Source organism: Electrophorus electricus, chromosome 12, assembly GCF_041902795.1.
Source record: "Electrophorus electricus isolate QZ-2024a chromosome 12, ASM4190279v1, whole genome shotgun sequence".
NCBI classification, from domain to species: domain Eukaryota; kingdom Metazoa; phylum Chordata; class Actinopteri; order Gymnotiformes; family Gymnotidae; genus Electrophorus; species Electrophorus electricus.
Genome location: NC_137508.1, coordinates 15,711,402 through 15,729,614, shown reverse-complemented (window position 1 = coordinate 15,729,614; position 18,213 = coordinate 15,711,402). Strand labels below are relative to the sequence as shown.

The following is an 18,213-nucleotide window of genomic DNA, read 5'->3' as shown; positions in this document are numbered from 1 at the left end:
AGTTCAGTATGGTGGGTCTCTGCCAATAAGGGATTTCGAGGGGATCGTTTGCCAGCTCATGGGGCTGAGTGACTGATGGAAGGCCTAGCAGCAGATGATGAGGCGCGTGGTATGGGGCCGATTTGCTCCGCGCTCCTGGCAGGAGCATAACAGGATTAATTGCAGCAGTAGGGGGGCAAGGTGCAATTTCTCCCTGGTCAAATTTAGTGGGACATGCATTTGGTTGCGTAAAGAAAGCCTGCATTACTGGTTAAAGATGCCTGTGTGCCAGGGCATCTAAATGACTGATGGTTAATAGTGCACATCTGGCGATGACATGAAATTTCACGACGTAAAGTGTGGCTGGAGAACTCTTTAAAATAGAGTAACTGAAGGACTGGATAACGCTGAATGTAATGCACATAGAACAACAAAGCATGTGTTTATATAATTACTACCCTACCTGAGAAAATTCAAAACATAGCGACTACAACCTGTTATGTATGAGCAAAAACCAATTAGGTTCCTAATGAATCTGCCAGCATCGTAATTGGCAAACAAACTCCAAAAGGTCAATGCAAAGCTGGCTAAAATGTCAATTTATTAGAAGCAGGCAGCCATTGCTTTTAAACTGAACGCCTTAATAAAAAGAGGACAGACAGGCCATAATGTGCAGTAATTTTAGAGCGAAGAAAATGAGATCAAGTCATGACAAAAAGCCAATTAATATGACGGCATACAAATATGACAAGCTAACTGCACCCAACAGCTGTGACAGGCAACAGGACCAGGAAAGGCCAAGAGCAGACATCATAAACACATTCATGGGATTTGAGGGAAAAAAAAAGCAATGAGAATCTATATGAGAAAGTGAAAAATATAAAACATAAAAACCAGAGCGTTGGGGTTTCCTAAAATAGGATATAATCATGCTCATGAAAGGCTTAGGGCCCTCAGGCAGGTCAAACAGGAAGCGTTGGTCGCTACAGGATACTGAATGAATTAATTATTTGCCTATGCGAATTACACAGAGATCGAGTAACATAGAAGTGTTTAAAAAAAATAATACTACATGGGTAAAACACATACTACCCTCAATGTTGTAACGAGATGGTCTTCAATGGGACTGCTGTAAAGCCATTATACAAAATCAATCGATCTCACAGTTTATTAACACTGAATGAGTCAAGCCATGCTGCTCTGTGTGGGTTGCTCTGTATGTGTGTGCGCGCGCATGCATGTTTCTCACCGAGCTCCGACGTTGCTACTTCAGGAATGGTGATCCTCAGCATTGAGCTGTTGCTCAGTTCCTAAAACAGACAAAACAAGAAGACAAATGAAACTATTACCAACTGGTGGCAGAAAATCAATAAAATAAATGTAACTGTCATAATGACCCATCAAGTCATCAAGCAAAACAAGTCAAAACAAAAACAAAACAGCATATGGGGCAAAATAAATTAAAGGCACAACAAATTGCTTTGATGAAAGGAAAAGCCTGGTGGCAGGACAGCACGTTTGACCACTCTTGATGAATCAAGCCCTACAGGCAGACAGACGTCAACATCGCAACAGGTTCCTGGTGTTCTGCTATAAAAGTGCCCATGCACAAACAGAGACACAATTTCAGCCCTTGAGTAGAGCTTGAACATCACACACCAAGAGCAATTATCAGCTTCTGCTCATAGTAACGCAGGAGAGAGCACGGAATCAGGAAATTACCTCAGCATAAACACTGCACAATAGTGCACATAGGAGCTTGAGGAAACCTTTTAGAAATATAGCATTAATGCATGAGCCATTGTTCCAACTAGGTTACTGCATGTCACAACAAAAGTGTATTAGTATTTCTTACCATTACACAATTACACAGTGTACTGGTTGGTTATTAGCAGTATAATTATGGCAAAGTATTACACCCTTTCTGTACTTCCCAATAATTTTCCATCGGTTTTTGGCCATGTTGCAAAATGGTATCAAACATCATCTGAAAAAACATCCTCATCTAAAATACACAATAGAAAAAAATCTGTTACCCTACCAATGCTAAAATAACCAATATTGAATTAAACTACTAGAGACCATTACACGTAATTCTTTCTTTCATTATTACTAGTGCTTTAAGTATGAGGTAGGATGTTGACTGACCATTGTGACTCTGTTACTGACAGGATCTCGGAGAGCCTGGATGTGGGGTGCGGCCGGCTGGAACGTCGAGTCCTCCAGCCAGGATGACTCGTTGTGCTGCACTGAACTTCGCACCTCAGACACTGGGGACGGCATGTCAGGCTAAGGCCCAAGGGGGACGACAAGGAAGACAGACAGTAAATGCAACCAATGAAGCTCATCAGTTGCCAGGTGGTCCAGGCACTTATCAAGTGAAATTATTACTTATGGTCAATGACAGCATTGATTTAATTTGCTTTTAAAGCCGTTTTCCTTTATGTTCATACAGACGGCTTTGTTCTGCAATTCGGTTTATTTTTTAATCAAACTTAATTCACTGATTCAAATATGTGTTTTTTTCTTAAACCCAGCCTAATGCATGGTTCAGGCATCCTTTGGATATGAAAGTTGCATTTGTTTTAAAAGTAACAATCTAAAAGGACTAAATTACTCTACTGATGCAACACACTGACCAATAGGCCAAACACTGGCATTTCTCATTGATCTACGAAATGTCTGAACATTTAAGATTTGTCTCATTAAGTGTATATTACATAAATCACTCTTAATAAAGTTTATTGCTCCCCTCAAAAAGGACCGTATTATGGTACCTCCTCAAGTCTGCTCATATGTTGAACTGTTGCTTTAGCAGGAGTGCTCACGTTCTCCAGAGGGGTATTCAAATGGGTCAGGTGATTGGGCAAATTCAACAGAAGACCAGGGACAAACACTTTGCTTACCTAAAGAGAAAGGAGACATTCACAAGAGCTACATCTATGGCAAGTCTCTAAGCAGATGAATCAGCACTGCCATTAGTGGGAGTGTGTTTCAAATATAAGCAAGTAATTTGATTTTACTATAATCAAATAACCAGAGTCGTGACAAGTTGAGATTTACAACATTCTTCCTTTACATATGATGTACGCAGTGAATTAGTTTTTGGCTTTCGTCAATTCCTCAAAAAAACTGTAAAGCCGAAGAACACAAAGCTGGTACTGGGCATTACTCAACTATGCAACCGAAAAATGGTCAGAGCCTTCATGGAGACAAGGCTTGACACAAAGCAGCAGAAATTGCACTTTACAAGTTTCTTGTATCCTGCTCTGTTTCCCATAGTGCGTGTGTGTACTGTACAAAAGTCAGCTCACCCGTGTGATCCCTGTGTACAAGACCAGGCTACCATTGCTCTCTAATACCAGCAAAGCATCAATACCCTACCAAAATTAAAATGAGATGCATTAAATGATGTGAACACTTACAAACTAAAACTACTGTATTGTATTCATAAGATTTCTTGCCTTATAGATTATAGAGATAGTCTATAATTTAAGAGGGTGTCTAATAAAATAATGTCAAAGGTTTTCCACTGTAATGGAACAAGAAGACAGGCTCCACGGTAACCAGATTATACAGAAAGCCTATGCAGCGTTTAAACTGAGTTACATATTTAACAAAAATATACCAATGCTGATTTATTCTTATTGAAATATGGAGGCATAGTAGCCAGAAACAATGCTATCCATATATTTCCAGTCCTCTTACCTCCAAAGGAACAGCATCTTTGGCTGGAATGGAGGTGACTGATGTGAATATAAGTTGGGAAGTTTCATTGCTTTCAAGAAACTTCACACATCTTTCAGGACCACACAGCAATGGGAGCAAGAAAGAAAATTAAAACTTACTGTTACTGTCTAGATGAAGTCAGCAAGAAAAAGAACATGATTAAGGACAAAATAAAAGGACAATTTTTGGCATGAAAGTCAAAAACAAGAGATGCCGAAAGAGGGGAAAAACCTGAGCTGCTGGTGGGATTCAACCAGGAAGCACAAGTATCTGCTCTCACACAGGTCGGAGGTGATGAACACTTTGGAAGCCTGGCAGCTCTTCTCCCTGAACAACAAAACCCAGCACACACCACTACAGCCTACATGTCACAGGGCCCTATCTGAATAATGCTCACTGAAATTGTATCCCCATTAATAAGTCAAACCCCAATATATATATTGCTATATATATATATTGCTAACCTGTAGGCAGCAGCAGACTCGGACCAGAGCTGCTCGATGCAGAGGTCTGGGAGGATGGGCTCCATCTCGGGCAGCAGGGCCGTGTCATTGAGCGTGCTGTTGGGCGAGGCCAGTAGGCTGTGCGCACGGGGAGAAGGGGAGTGGCACGACATGTTGAAACGCTGCGCTCCGGTAAAAGAGGGTGCCGCAATTCCAGGGGAGTGGGCCCGGCTGACCATAAGACATAAAAAACAATAATATGATCATTAGGATTAACTTAGGTTACAAAGCTGATTTTCTGTCATAATCCAATTAAATGCTTATGGTTGCAGTAAGTAAAAATGGAATCCTAATCAAGTGGGGCAAAATAAAGGAGGAAAAGAGCAGAACGTGCCTAACCTGAGGGCGGCCATATTGGAGATGTTGGGTGAGTGGGCACGTGAGTGGAGGCTGGGCGAGGAGGGCACGCGGCTCTGGTTGTGCAGGGCGTGACAGTGCAGGGGCGACCCGGGCGAGTCCAGCCGGGTCACGTTCCGCAGGTGGGCACCAAGAAAGGTGGCAGCAGCCGTAGGGGTCTGAGCGGGGCCGTCCTGTCCCGGCCATTTCAGCAGCGTAGACTGCTCCTGCACAGCAGGGTAAGTCAAAATGTAAACTGAGATTCATTCATGTCGCAATGGTTAATGTCTTAACAACTAAAATACAAACAGAATTTCACATTTTCACCATTTGGCAGATGCTCTTATCCAGAGCAAACTAACATTCAGTAATCAGTATGACATTGTGTGTGCTTCCTGGAAATAAAAACATTTGACACTGGGAAAGTTATCATTTTACTGTACTTGCTATCGCACAGGAACTACAGGCAGCATAAATACAGGTTATCATTATGTAGCATTTATGAGCAGGACATCAGCCTCGCTGTTACCTCTGGTGTAACCTTGCGCAAGGCCCAGACAGTATGACTGCACTGCAGTGTGTCATAGGTCATGATGATAGAGGGCTCCTCACAGGAGAACAACACTCGAAGGGCACTGTCTGATACATACTGCAGCCGTCCTGTCTCAAACAGGCCTGCCCCTATTAGACAGAAGAGCTTATTACTGTACTTAGAGAGCCTTAGCACCAAGCAATACCGCCTTTCATGCAGTTTAGAACAGGAGGAAATGACTGACACTCACCTGTGGTCTTACATACAACAGGGGCAATTTCATCCAGTGGATGGAGCATGCTGAAGAGAGTCGGAAGAGGTTCCCTTGACCAAAAGAAAAGTTTTTACAGAATTTACATCACAAGCTATTTAAAGTCCTTAACTGACTAACTTAAGTTCAAACACAAACTCAGCACGAGGTATCATTAAGCATTACTGGTGTCATTGCATGGGAGGGAGGGTGTCGCTACCTTGTAGGACTCATGGGAGCATCAGATATGATGTTTTTGCGCTCAAAAAGCAAGCCAAATGTCGTTGGCCACAGTGTAGAGACCTAAATGGCAAAGATATAGGTAACATGTTGACATGAGGCTTGTCAGTGGACACATTTTCCCCAATACCCAGTCCACCCACCCCCTACCCCAACAAAAAAAGACAAAATTCTATGTTCCATGTCAGAGCATTAACAGCATTATTTACCAAGGCTGCTAATTCTTTAGCTGAAATTATGGTGCTCGTTATCCTCAAGCAGACACAACTGTGTTGTCAGCCTGCCAATTCAGCCATTACTACTAGTCTGAGAGTAGAATGGACAAGTCCTGGCCAATATCAGTTTGATGTTGTAAATTGAGATGATTACACTTCTGAAAAACCTCACTGGATTATCTAATAGTATGCAGTGGAAGAACAGGCAAAACACACCTTGCATCAATGTGTGTGAGAGGTGGGAATTCAACATTTCAAAAGAAAGACCAATCTTTTTTTACATTTCAGGATAAAAATATTTACTTGTTTTAGTATTTCAATCCAGGAACAGATATTTACTTGTTTTGTTTTTGATTACAGAGAATAAAACAATTACATAATGGGTACTCACTACTCAGAGACATACCTGAAATGGTAGTGGGGAGATGAAGTCTTTTCCACTTACAGTGTGTACATTTACACACGTGCTTTGGACTATGCAGACACTTTGTTCAACTTTCTCCTTTTCTGAAGTTCAGAGATAAAGAATATGCCAATAATATACATAACAGACAACCAGATCATATTATTTACAAATATTTTCTGGAGTCACAGCTATGGACATGTACAGAGTATGTATGTAACAACATGAAGGGTGCTTACTATCTTTGTGGGACTGGGGAACAGTAAAATTACACCACAAGGCCTATAAAAGTAGATTGGAATACAAAAGATAAAGGTTCTTCATGAGACAAACCATTATTTCAGGTACAGCAATGGATCAAAAGATCTTGAACACACTCATGTTACTTTGTAAACCCCATTTATTCATCACTTATTATTTATAAAATGACTTACTAAGATTGGAATAGCAATCAAGCCAATAAATGACTTTCACAGCTCTCCATAATCCTGTCAGTATTGTTGATACCTGCTGCACTGGGCTGTCCACTGTGAAAGCCTTGTACACATAAGAAGCTTGACTCTTGGTCCCACGACTCCAAATAACCATGTGTCCAGCCACGTACAGTTCCTCTTCATATTCAGCTTCATCTGTTGCCACAGTTGGGCCCTTCCTAAGCTGCCAGTATTCCTGTCAAACAAATAATGTAAACCATGGCCATCCGTGACCCTCCCCCTAACTCAATATTTTATTTCAAGTGTAAAAAGTAAATTAATTTTAGCGTGTACTTAAAGCGACTAAGCTAATACATTGCAAAAATACTTAAACAATGCCGGCATACAGGATAATCGTAATTAAGGTAAGATGTGTCTACCTTCTCGCGCTCTTGAAGGCTAACCTCCTGAAGGGAACCCACGAGACCAGCAGCTCCGTCTGAGGACCAAAGCTCGGAGGCCGGCTGTAGCTGCCGCAGCTGGAGATTCACGGCGTTCGGGTGGTTTTTACAGTGCTCACGACCGAACGGAACAAACGACTGCAATTCCCCAGCGGCTATCATTGTGGATCTCTCTTCATAGACGTTCGACATGAGTTCCGAATATCAGCATTATTTCTGTGAGAAATTAAAAATGGTTTGTTGCATACCTTTGTACATAAATCTGACAACGATAATCTAACCTGCTAGCTAGCATAAGCAGCTAGTCTTTAAACGGTTATCTGGCTAGCATAATCACGTCTTTAAAGCTTTGATTTGGTTAAGATAACTCTATATGTGTTAATCTGCAATACAATTTGATATTCGTAGCGAGAGAGCTAACTTAGGTTAACGACAAACCTTATTTACTAGCTACCGCTAGCTATTCCAATATACCATTAGCTGGTAGGTAAATGCATTGGCAAACGTAGCTAGCTAGTTATTTAAAGTTTAACCACAGTTTTAAACCACTAGTTACTCATTCACATGCACCGAGACAGCTATGTAAAGCATTTCCATAGTTCTGGATGAACAGAGTCGACCTCAATCTTTAATCATTTTAAGAAATACCGGTAGGATAACATTACCAAGCTAGCTACTATTAGCAGGTAGCTAAGCTATAAAACTATGACACAGGCTAAAACAAACCTGGTAATAACGAATAGTCAGGCTCTTGTCTCGGAGTCCGTTCCTTTTTTGTTAAATTGATACCTCCCCACAGGAATAATTCGATAGCTAAACCCAGCATAAAATACCTAAAAGTAATCTTGCGCCATAAATACAAATTAAACGGACATTTTCAAATGAACGCGGACATCTTGCTGTCCCGTGAGCCTTGTCCTCTAAGCACAGCCAATCACAACAAAGACAGACGGATCACGTCAAAGCGTATCTGACAGCAGGCTGTATTCGGCAGGTCTGTGTAGCTTTGCTGATCTCACACAATCGGTGCGAAAGGTCCGTGTAACATGACATTCTTATCAATGGTTCTGCACAGCAACTTTGGCGAAACAGTATACACTTATTAGTATGCTATATTTCTGTCTTTTTCTTTATCTTTAAAATAGAAACAAAAGCATCGTCTGTTTTCTTACAAGATACAGTCTGAAGCTTGTTTTTCGTCTGTGTACTTTGTAAAGTCCAGGACAAGTGAGAGTAAAGAGCGAAATGTGTTTATGTGAGTGGGTGTGATGACGTTAAAACGCGAGGCTTCCTCAGTCATACTATTCAGACAGATGTATATTGCTGAGCCCTACATGATCAAAATACATAATCTTAAATTATAAAAATCGGTATGTTATTTTATTACTAGCCTATTTTTATTGTTATTAAATTTAAATATATATATATTTGTTATAGTATTCATATTTGCTCAATATAGCATTTAAACACACAAACGTATGCAGTATAACAGCATTCTGTCAAGGTACATAAGACTCTAATGCTCAGTTAATCACATCTTTTTCCACAGCAATCAAAGTAGATTTTGTCACAAATAAGGGCCTCAATGTACTGATAACACTTTGGATGAACAAGGGTTTTATACGCTTTCTTAAATTGACAGTTAGCTACTTGGATAACAAAAATGACAGTGAAAGAGGGGTTTGGAGGTCGAATACAAATAATCTCAAATGGTTGACCAAGCGGTATTTATTTATTAGCAAGTTATTACTTAACAGCCAGAAAAAAAGAAGGCTTTATTTGTTTTTGTGCATGAAAAAAAGAAAAAAGAGACTGAGTTTGCTTGCTGGTGTTCTAATCAATCTGTGTAGCTTGGTGACGCAAGCAAGTGTCCAACGGGACAGAGGAGAGTTCCAGTCTCTCTTTTTTTATTACCAAAAATCCATTTTGTTCCTCCCAGTCCTGGGGCAACAGAGAAGCAATTAACTGAATAAGAACAGAGAAAACCAAAGGCTTTTGTGACTTAAGTGTTTGTCATTTGTATGTTGGGTATCATTATATTTCAGGAGTTACAAAAATATGCATTCAATGGAAGAAACAAATACAAGACAGTGAGGCTAATAATGATTAACACCGTACATTTTTATATATAGCTCTATAAAAGTTCAAAAACATTTGATGATGGTATGTTTATGCACAAGCAGTCTCACTGTCTGTTAATTGCAACAGTATGTTTAGCCTAGAGTATAAGAAGCATATTAGTAAAATAAGTTGTTGTAAAGTGACATATACATTATATTGCATAATCAGGTAAAATCTCAGATCATGTTTTTAAGAAGACACTGTGCTATCTGTTTGTGTGACAGTTTGATATATTTGTGTGTTTCCTATACTCTATAGCACAGAATAGAGATAGATGTTTCCATATGATCCATATGATTACAGAGGGAGACAGAACAATTTTCCACCAACACAGTGTGCTCTGAAGATAGGAGACTGTGTGTCCCTAGATAGAACTGGAACTAGGAGAATGTGTCTCCACCATTCTTATTTTACCCAATTATTTTTCAATAAAACCCTTTCTCACATATGGTGACTGTCACCTATGAATCATGGCTTCAAATTGCTTGATATATTATTGTAGCTACCTGTTTCTGTCTAAGCTTTTTATGTACCACATGAAGTAAAAGATGTAAAAAAAAATGCAAAGCTACAGTTTGCAAGTCAGAGGTTAGAATTCACTGCCTGGCCTGGCCAAAAAAAAGGTCACACTATAATATTTCATTTGACCGCCTTTGGCTTTGATTACGGCACACATTCGCTGTGGCATCATTGATGGAATAACCTGGTCATTCAGTATATTCAGGTGGTCGGCTGACCTCATTCTTTGGACACATAACATTGCTGAACCAACTGCAGCAACCCCAGATCATAGCACTGTCCCCACAGGCTTGTACAGTAGGCACTAGTCATGATGAGTGCATCAGTTCAGCCGCCTCTCTTCTTACCCTGATGCACCCATCACTGTGGAACAGGGTAAATCTGGACTCATCAGACCACATGACCTTCTTCCATTGTACCAGAGTCCAATCTTTATGCTCCCTTGCAAACTGAAGCTGTTTTTGCTGGTTAGCCTCACTGACAAGTGGTTTTCTTAAGGCTACACAGCTGTTTAGTCCCATTCCCTTGAGTTCCCTTCACATTGTGCATGTGGAAATGCTCTTACTTTCACTATTAAACATATCGCTGAGTTCTACTGTTGTTTTTCTACGATTTGATTTCGCCACACGTTTAAGTGACCACCAATCACGATCATTCAAGATTTTTTTCCAACCACATTCCTTCCTCAAAGATGATGTTTCCCCACTGTTTAACAAATGAGAAGCTACTCACTGCATCAGTTAGGGTTAAATAACTTGTTGCCAGCTGAAACATAATCACCCATGCAGTAATTATCCAATGGGAGGCTCTTACCTATTTGCTTAGTTAAATCAAGTTGGTGACCTTTTTTTTGGCCAGGAAGTGTATCTTGCATGTCTAAGAAGAATTCTGCTCTTTAGATTAAAAGCATGTGCAATACATTTGCAGTTACATAGAAAAAGCATGCATAAACAAACAGATGCAAACACTTAAGCATTTAAAGTAGTGGGTGTGTCTTTTGTGAACTGAGAATCAGGTAATATCAGAATGCAGCCCTTTTAATCTGAAATAGACATAGATATTTCATATTACTAAATGTGAAATGTTGAATAAATACTTTCTGCTTCAGAAGAGTAAAGCCAAAAAAATTTATAGTATAATGTTTAATCACATACCTTAAATGCATTATTTATCTTGTTAGCATTAAAAGACATGTGGTTCAAAATGGATGAACCATGCAGAAAAAAGCCCTAATATGATTGGTCATGATGACCGGAGGTCCCAGGAGTATTGCACCATAGGCCTTGGCTTTGATTAGAGCCCTAATTATGCTCTGAAAGCATTACTAAACCTAATATATTCCGTGTGGTCAGAGATACAGATGTGAGTTTACAGTATTGCTTAGTGATGTACTTTAGAGTTTGTCTAAGTGATCAAACGTAGCGCTTTTTGGTGGTATCACAGTCATTATTCCAGTTAAGATTTAAAACAATGGTTCTTACTCTCAGTCCTAGGGATCTAATGGCCAATCTCTATAAACAGTAAAATACACAGGATGATGGGTCTGTGATGGAGACTCCCTTGTTCAGACACATGAAGTTTATTTATTTCATATAAGTAAGTTCATTGACCTTTTCCCAATGTATTGATAACTAAAATAGAATTTTTCACCAGATGTTTTTACATTTCTTCTAGCGTCCTTCAGTGTCTGAAGTCCTAACTTTGCTCTAACCTTTCATGGTTCTAACAGTCAATGCATTGGCAAGTTCTTCCTCCTTAATCAGTCTATACAAAGAGCAATGCAGATGAAATAATTTGGAACACTCTCTCTACAGATATCTGTTTAAAACTGATTCACTGTGGGGGCAAGAATATTCCCAGACACTCCACCTGAGCTCTTCAGAAGGCAATAATTTCTGTCTCAATAAATTTGTCAACAAATTAATCTCTGGAAGCCATAAGGCACAACCCAGTGGCATCTAGGAACTATCCATGGAAAGCAGTGTTCAGAACTGAACTTCATCTTAAACTTCAACATATACACAAGCATTAAAGAACATTTATCTGTGGTCTGTGAGGATATTAACTGGCTCTCTCAATTGAAAATTGTACACAGCTAAATGCTGTTTAAAATTGTCAATGTTTCAATCATGTTTTGTGAAAAAATTACACTGCATGAGCATAGCAATATTTTCAAGAGGTTTTAAGCTTTTCTGCACATTTGGCCACTAAACAAACTCTCAACAGTTTGGGCACTAATGTATTTAATGCTGGGAGTAATTTTTTTAGCATTGTGATTGAGTCAAGCTCTGATGTTGAGCTGTAACACAACAGACTGATTGTGCCTTCATAATATTTCATGTAACTTTGGAAATTAAAAGTGAAATGTTGAAGGAACACTTTCCACTTCTGAAGAGTAATTCCAAAAAAGATTATAGTATAATTTATAATCACACACCTTAAATGTATGATTTATCTTGTCAGCATTTTAAAGGACACGTAGTTCAAAACTGTATGGAGGAACAATGCAGAACTATCCCAGAAGTATCCCAGATATTCATTAAGAGGCCTAAACTTTGCAAATTTTCATGTTCATCACACAAGCATAAAATGCACAGAAAATATGAAAGGTTTTGGTATGCCTGATTAATAATTAAAATAATCTATACCCTCACAAGCCAATTTATGAAAAACAACTACATAGTAGGAAAATCTTTTAAGTGTACTGTTAGAATCTAGCCCACCTTTTGCCATGTGCAATCTACAGTCTTTAGCCCTTCAGCAATGGGCAGTTTCTGAGCACAGGGCCACTGCTGGCCGGTTGTATGTAAGTGTTAACACTGTACTGAGAATACTGTGGACTGCCACCCATGACAATATCCTGGTATGAATGGTTGGAAACTAACAAGTAATAAAAAGGGCAAAGGGTGGCTAACAAATTGTACCTGGAAACAGACACTACTGTCTGTAACTGTACACTTTAATGCATCTTAAAATTAGATGTACCTAGAAAAGTGGCCAGTCAGTAGAAAGAAATGTGCTTCTAAAAAGTGATCATTAAGAGTAAATCTGGATGCCTACCTTGACTAAAAAGATACACCTCATATACCACCTATATATGCAATTAAAAGGTGAAGCACACAAAGAAAGCGTGATTACTCCAGGATTTCAAGCCTTAAAATAACTACAAATATGTCAAATACAGGTCAGAAATATCTGGAGGGTTGGATTGGATTTTTGTTCACACCCTTCTAGTTAGGCTTTTTTTTTTTTTTTTTTTTTTGATGAGTATGATATAATGCAGCATCTATGTATCAAGAATATACTGCCTATTCTATTGTTTAGGTTACTTTGCAATACTATAGTCATAATATATGGTGATAACTATTTTCTTATGTTGACAATGGCATGTTTTATATTTTGTAGTTTTATTCGATGCACCACCATCATGAGTTGTGCTGTTTTGTGGAGGGGAAACATGCTTCAAAGCACTGCTGTTGAGTGAAAACTACCTTTATCTAATTTGACCCTTTTATGCCGATTTCAAGATGACATCACAATACAGCTCTAAGATGTGAAATATCTAAACAAAATTACCTTAAAATGAATTGCCAGTTAGGCCAAGGCAGAAGGAAGCCTGCAGTTGAGAAAAAAAGATGAAAAGCCGATGAAAGGTAATAGAATGAGAAAGAAATGGTGTCAGAAGAAGGGTAAGAAAAATGGGCTGGGCAAGGAATTGTGGCCTAAATGTTGAGAAAAAAGCAAGGTGTGGAATGAGGGAATGCTGATGGGGAGTGTGCCATCAGAGTTCAGAGCAAGTGAAATAGACTTGGAGGGATCTCTAAACTGAACTGATATGTCCATTCACAATGGGCTTCATCACTGAAGGTTCAAAATCATACCAAATAAATGATGTAAAAAGTCACTGTGGTTTGCTCAGTGATCTTTACATAAGCTATCACCCAAATATGTGGGTTAGGAATCAAACTAGTCTCATAATCAGTTTCACTGTTAATAACAATATAGCCATACAAATATCTCAAGATTTGATCAACATCCTCAATTAATACATTGTTCTTGAATCACTCTTAACAAGCCCTTTCATCCAAAATGACATGTGAAAACTTATATGTAAAATCCCAAATATGACAAGAACGTTATTCTTTGTTAAGCGAAAACTTAATTTCAGCATTGGGTTGCCTCCATGAACTGAGCACGCCAGCAAACCTATGACGAACATATAAATCCCAGTGGGACTCCTTTTATGACGTACTTGCCCAGATAAAATCCGACTGTGTTCCCATTTGAGAAAAAATATTCAGATATATAAATTGAGACGAAGGGTGAGGCCATTCAAAAAGACGTCAATCCAGGAAAAGAGCCTGGGAGTCTTCTTCATAGAACTTTACGAGATTTTTCACCTGATTCAGGACCACGGTCAGCAACGAAGGGAACGTTTATTCTACAGATTCACCTTAGCACATGTAAGTGCTTATTCTTTACTTGCTGACTCGAATATGAACATTTTGAAATATATTTCACTATTATTTCCAAATAGACAGTTATTCTTCATATTTGTTTTGTGCAGTTTCACGTGACAGATTTTTTGTTGCTTGTTGTTTTGTTTTATTGCTGAACTTTATATTACATGAACATACAAGTTGTTTTATTGCTGGCTAATATTTTACTGTAGTCGTACTTTTATTTTCAGAACGTGCCGCCAAGCAATTTGACCACCTATCACACTTAGAGGCAGTTTAAAGAATAAAGCGAAATGGGTCGAGTGAACGCAACTGTTCCCTTCCTGTGCAGGTTTAAAGCGATGTTACAAAGGAACGTTCCCCGGCTTCTTCTCCTCATAGCCCTGTGCAGCGTCTTGTATTCGCGGACTTTAAGTTTACCCTACGCCTCCATGAGGTAAGAATGCGTCTGTTTTGTCCTACAAATCTAAGATAAATAAACGCATGGTTGCAAATGTATCGTTTTAAACCTATATTGTTATTTCGTACCTGAAATGAAAGACACCGGGACACTTTCCGGCTAAGTGTAATACTCTGAAAGAAATTTGAATTATTTATTTCACAAGGATACATTTTGTGCTGGGTAAACGTTCGATTGGGTTAATTGAGTCTACTCTTTTCAACTATTCTCATGTTTGTTTTTTCAAACAACGACAAAAATGCAAGCCGTGGTGTGTATCCTGTAATTTATTTTGTTTGTTTTTAACCTGAAGATAATTTTTACTGAATCTAAGAAGAGACGTCGGTTACGTTTCTAAACGGCATATTTTTCCAGAGCCGCGAGGCACGCAGACGGTCTCTTCACGAGCGGATACAGCAAACTTCTAGGACAGCTTTCCGCGAGACGGTATCTGGAATCGCTGATCGGAAAGCGAGTCAGGTAGGGAGGGCTGCCAATTGGCTTAATCACATCAAGGATGCAGTTTTTTCACTTGAAAACCTTATTCTGTTTTGAGAAAATGTCCCTTCTATTTTCTTTGAATAAATTTTCGAAACCACGATTTGTTTAAACGTTGATGCAATTTTTGGGAAAGAAAAAGAAACTCATTTTAATTGAAATAATATGAGAATTGTGATAGAACGTGATTAATATGACAGAATGTGGTTAAATGTAAAGAAAAAAAACTGCTGAAGAACGGGGAGAGAAAGCTCATCTTGTCTTTCTGGCTCACCATACAATGACAATGTCAAACTCAATATTATCTTATTTAATAAATATTTGTTTGAACTCTTGATCTGTTATTGAAGTTGACTTAGTATGTGTGACCATGTCCATTTATTACTTTTAAACAATCATTTCACTGACTATAACAAGAATCAACAATTGCCTGCTAAACCTTGTGATTCAGTCAAAAATCACGTTTCATCTTCTATGGTAGCAAGCTGCATTTAACTCTGTGAGCATGTGTGTGTGTCCCCCCCCCCCCCCCTCCTCAATTCATACTAACCCAGTGGTTCACAACTTTCCATTTTAGTGATGATCTGCTGGAAGAGCAGTTGCCCGTGAAACGCCACTCAGATGCAATATTCACAGACAACTACAGTCGCTTCCGCAAGCAAATGGCTGTGAAAAAATACCTGAACTCTGTCTTAACAGGAAAGAGAAGGTGGGTGATAGATAAAGTTGGAGAGTTTGACATATTATATAACTTGGTTTCCCAAGCATAAGTTAAATATAGTTGTGGCATACCAGTAGAAATTCTCTTAAATCAAGGATGAATCTTACTCTGGGTCTAGGAAACTGACATATGACTGTATGATTATGTTCTACTAGGTGGCTGATTTGATCCTTTCAATATGTTTTCAGTCTAGAAGATGCTCCCACTGAGCAGGAGGAATCCACCGGAAGCGAGACAACCTATCGGGAGAGCTATGATGATATCAATGTAGATGAATTTCTAAACCATATACCATTGGTAAGCCACTAACACTAAAATAACATTACACTACAATAAGATGAACATTTACAGCATGTAGACCTTAACTCTTCTCTTGTTTTCCCTGTAAACAAATCTGTGAAATTATGCGTCATACAATTATGCATGCTTAATTCTCTCTTCTCATCTTTCTCCATCTCTTCTTCTTTTTGTCTTTATTAGCCACTATGAGGATGATGCCTGACATGGAAAAAGAATGATCAGTGACTGTCATATACAGAGTGCAGTAAAAAACAGTATTTAATTCTAAAACAATCTGTCTAAACAAAAAATACATTAAATGTAGTTATCTATAAAGTTAATGTTTACATTGTATATAACAAATACACTGTAAAGAGATTTGGCCCTGAAAAAAGATACATTTCCTTTATATGTACTCTGTAAGTGGTAGATCAATAAATGCATTAAAACTAGTTCTGAACTGTCATAATACAATCAGAGAACATGGATTCAGACCTGAAGACCACAAGTGGAGCTTGTCAACTGGATCACAACACTTATATTTGGCTTTGAACAATGTGTGTTTATGTAATATGCTCTGATCTCCATGCATTTTTTAATCAGAATAATTTTATAAGAACCTGTTGCTGTTGCCTCTCTGCTGGCATCAGTGAAAGAGAACTTTACGGGCTAGGAGGGATAGGAGCATTGGAAAATCTTTATTTTTGCCATTCAAAGGAAAATAAAAGTTTGATGAATCATTCAACTCTTAGTTTCTCTGAACGTCAATGACACATTCCACCTGAGCCAGGACATATGAGTCAAGATGTACTTTGTATCAGAAGCCAAGTCAATCATTTGACAAATAGTAACAGCTTTCATGAATCATGTCAATGATGAATAAACTGTTCATCAAGTTAATACCATTCAGGTATAATTTGGTGTTGTCACAACTACTAGTTTGTAATCTTGCCCACCTGAGATTAATCGATTTTAAAAAGATGATTAGACAGCACATACAAGAATATATGCCTATATATAGGGAAGAAAGAGAGAGAGAGTGAGAGACAGAGTGAGTGATGGGGAGGAGAAGAATTGTTTAATTGTTTAAAAAAATAAAAAGTGTTTCGTATTTACAGGAAGAGTCCATGTAGTCCACAGATGTCTAGTCTCATAAATATGTATTGCACATATTTTTCTTAAAGAACCTTCATGGGCAATGTACCTGTGGCCTTCTTTTAATACATCTGTTCAACCCAAGACTTTAGAACCATCTGAATATTGTACTTAGACTAGAAATATAAACTTTGCACAAGCATGGCTGGTTTGAACATCAGTGATTTTAGTTGCTCAGTTTTATGTTGTTCTCACTGATATCTTTAAAGGGTCTTCAACCTATCAACAAGGTGTCTGCTTTTTGGCTGCAGTTTAAGGTTTAAGCACACATATTAGCTATTAGCTATTATTTTCCTTCCTTTCCCAAATCTGAACAATAACAATAACAAATGACAAATGATAAAAAAATGATAAGATACACTGAACAATAACAAATGATAAGATACAAGAAAACAAAAGGCTCAGAAAAGGATTTAGAGTTTGTAGCAGCTGATCCTCATATTTATGGCTGTAAGGAAAACAGCTAAAATGAAGCAATAGGAGCTGATTGCTCCCAGACCCCCCAATGATCTTCTTGGAATGGCATGCTATTTTCATCTCTAACATCTTACTATAATGAATATACAGTTAGTTAAATTCTATGCATTTAGAAAAATTATAGAGGTCAGCTGTTTCTTCCCTATCTTTGGTGCATAAAAGGTCAGGAAGCATTGTAGTCAGTGAGACAAAAATATTAACCAGTGATCTTTTATATGTTTTCTGCTGCCTTGCAGTTCTCTGTAGGTGGAACTCAAGGTGAAATTTATCCTAAACAAGGGGATATTTCAGAATTCACCAAAGTTGGCAATAAATCTTTTAATATTAATTGTATGTTGTTTTGGAGATTGTTTCATTAAGCCTCAAAGAACTGATGTACGTCAAAGTGGAAGTTTTGTGAGCCAGCATGGATGGTGAGTAGGTTCTGGAGTTTTGTGATCCAGTATACTTTAGCTCCAACATGGAGTGTGAAACACGGAAGTG

The 18,213-nt window shown here is 38.5% G+C and overlaps 2 protein-coding genes across 10 annotated transcripts in view; one reads left to right on the top strand and one right to left on the bottom strand.

The window, feature by feature from the left end:
* anapc1 (anaphase promoting complex subunit 1) overlaps positions 1–7,999 on the bottom strand; it is a 29,748-nt gene extending 21,749 nt beyond the window's left edge. For 4 of the 9 annotated variants that reach the window (XM_081724622.1, XM_081724623.1, XM_081724629.1 and 1 more), the window contains exons 1-16: positions 7,788–7,998; positions 7,041–7,277; positions 6,695–6,856; positions 6,427–6,469; positions 6,191–6,291; positions 5,550–5,632; positions 5,330–5,403; positions 5,077–5,228; positions 4,551–4,774; positions 4,173–4,382; positions 3,940–4,062; positions 3,688–3,778; positions 3,294–3,359; positions 2,757–2,885; positions 2,128–2,268; positions 1,229–1,289 (exon numbers count right to left, since the gene is read on the bottom strand). In XM_081724622.1, the coding sequence (XP_081580748.1) occupies positions 1,229–1,289; positions 2,128–2,268; positions 2,757–2,885; positions 3,294–3,359; positions 3,688–3,778; positions 3,940–4,062; positions 4,173–4,382; positions 4,551–4,774; positions 5,077–5,228; positions 5,330–5,403; positions 5,550–5,632; positions 6,191–6,291; positions 6,427–6,469; positions 6,695–6,856; positions 7,041–7,253 (1,873 nt within the window). In that variant the 5' untranslated portion in view covers positions 7,254–7,277; positions 7,788–7,998. Of the gene's footprint in view, positions 1–1,228; positions 1,290–2,127; positions 2,269–2,756; positions 2,886–3,293; positions 3,360–3,687; positions 3,779–3,939; positions 4,063–4,172; positions 4,383–4,550; positions 4,775–5,076; positions 5,229–5,329; positions 5,404–5,549; positions 5,633–6,190; positions 6,292–6,426; positions 6,470–6,694; positions 6,857–7,040; positions 7,278–7,787 lie in introns of all 9 variants that reach the window. The other 5 variants (XM_081724626.1, XM_081724625.1, XM_081724628.1 and 2 more) reach the window with 3 other exon arrangements.
* Positions 8,000–14,029: 6,030 nt separating this feature from the next.
* Positions 14,030–16,824, top strand: vip (vasoactive intestinal peptide). Its single transcript, XM_027028064.3, has 6 exons — positions 14,030–14,164; positions 14,493–14,597; positions 14,976–15,080; positions 15,676–15,807; positions 16,008–16,116; positions 16,300–16,824. Coding segments are annotated over exons 1-6 (462 nt in total). The 5' UTR covers positions 14,030–14,162; the 3' UTR covers positions 16,309–16,824.
* The last annotated feature ends 1,389 nt before the right edge of the window (positions 16,825–18,213 follow it).

Bases quoted from the DNA above. Each gene is read 5' to 3' on its own strand.
- vip (XM_027028064.3), top strand. The intron at 15,081-15,675 runs GTAGGGAGGGCT...TTTCCATTTTAG, and splicing joins CTGATCGGAAAGCGAGTCAG to TGATGATCTGCTGGAAGAGC. The intron at 15,808-16,007 runs GTGGGTGATAGA...ATATGTTTTCAG, and splicing joins GTCTTAACAGGAAAGAGAAG to TCTAGAAGATGCTCCCACTG.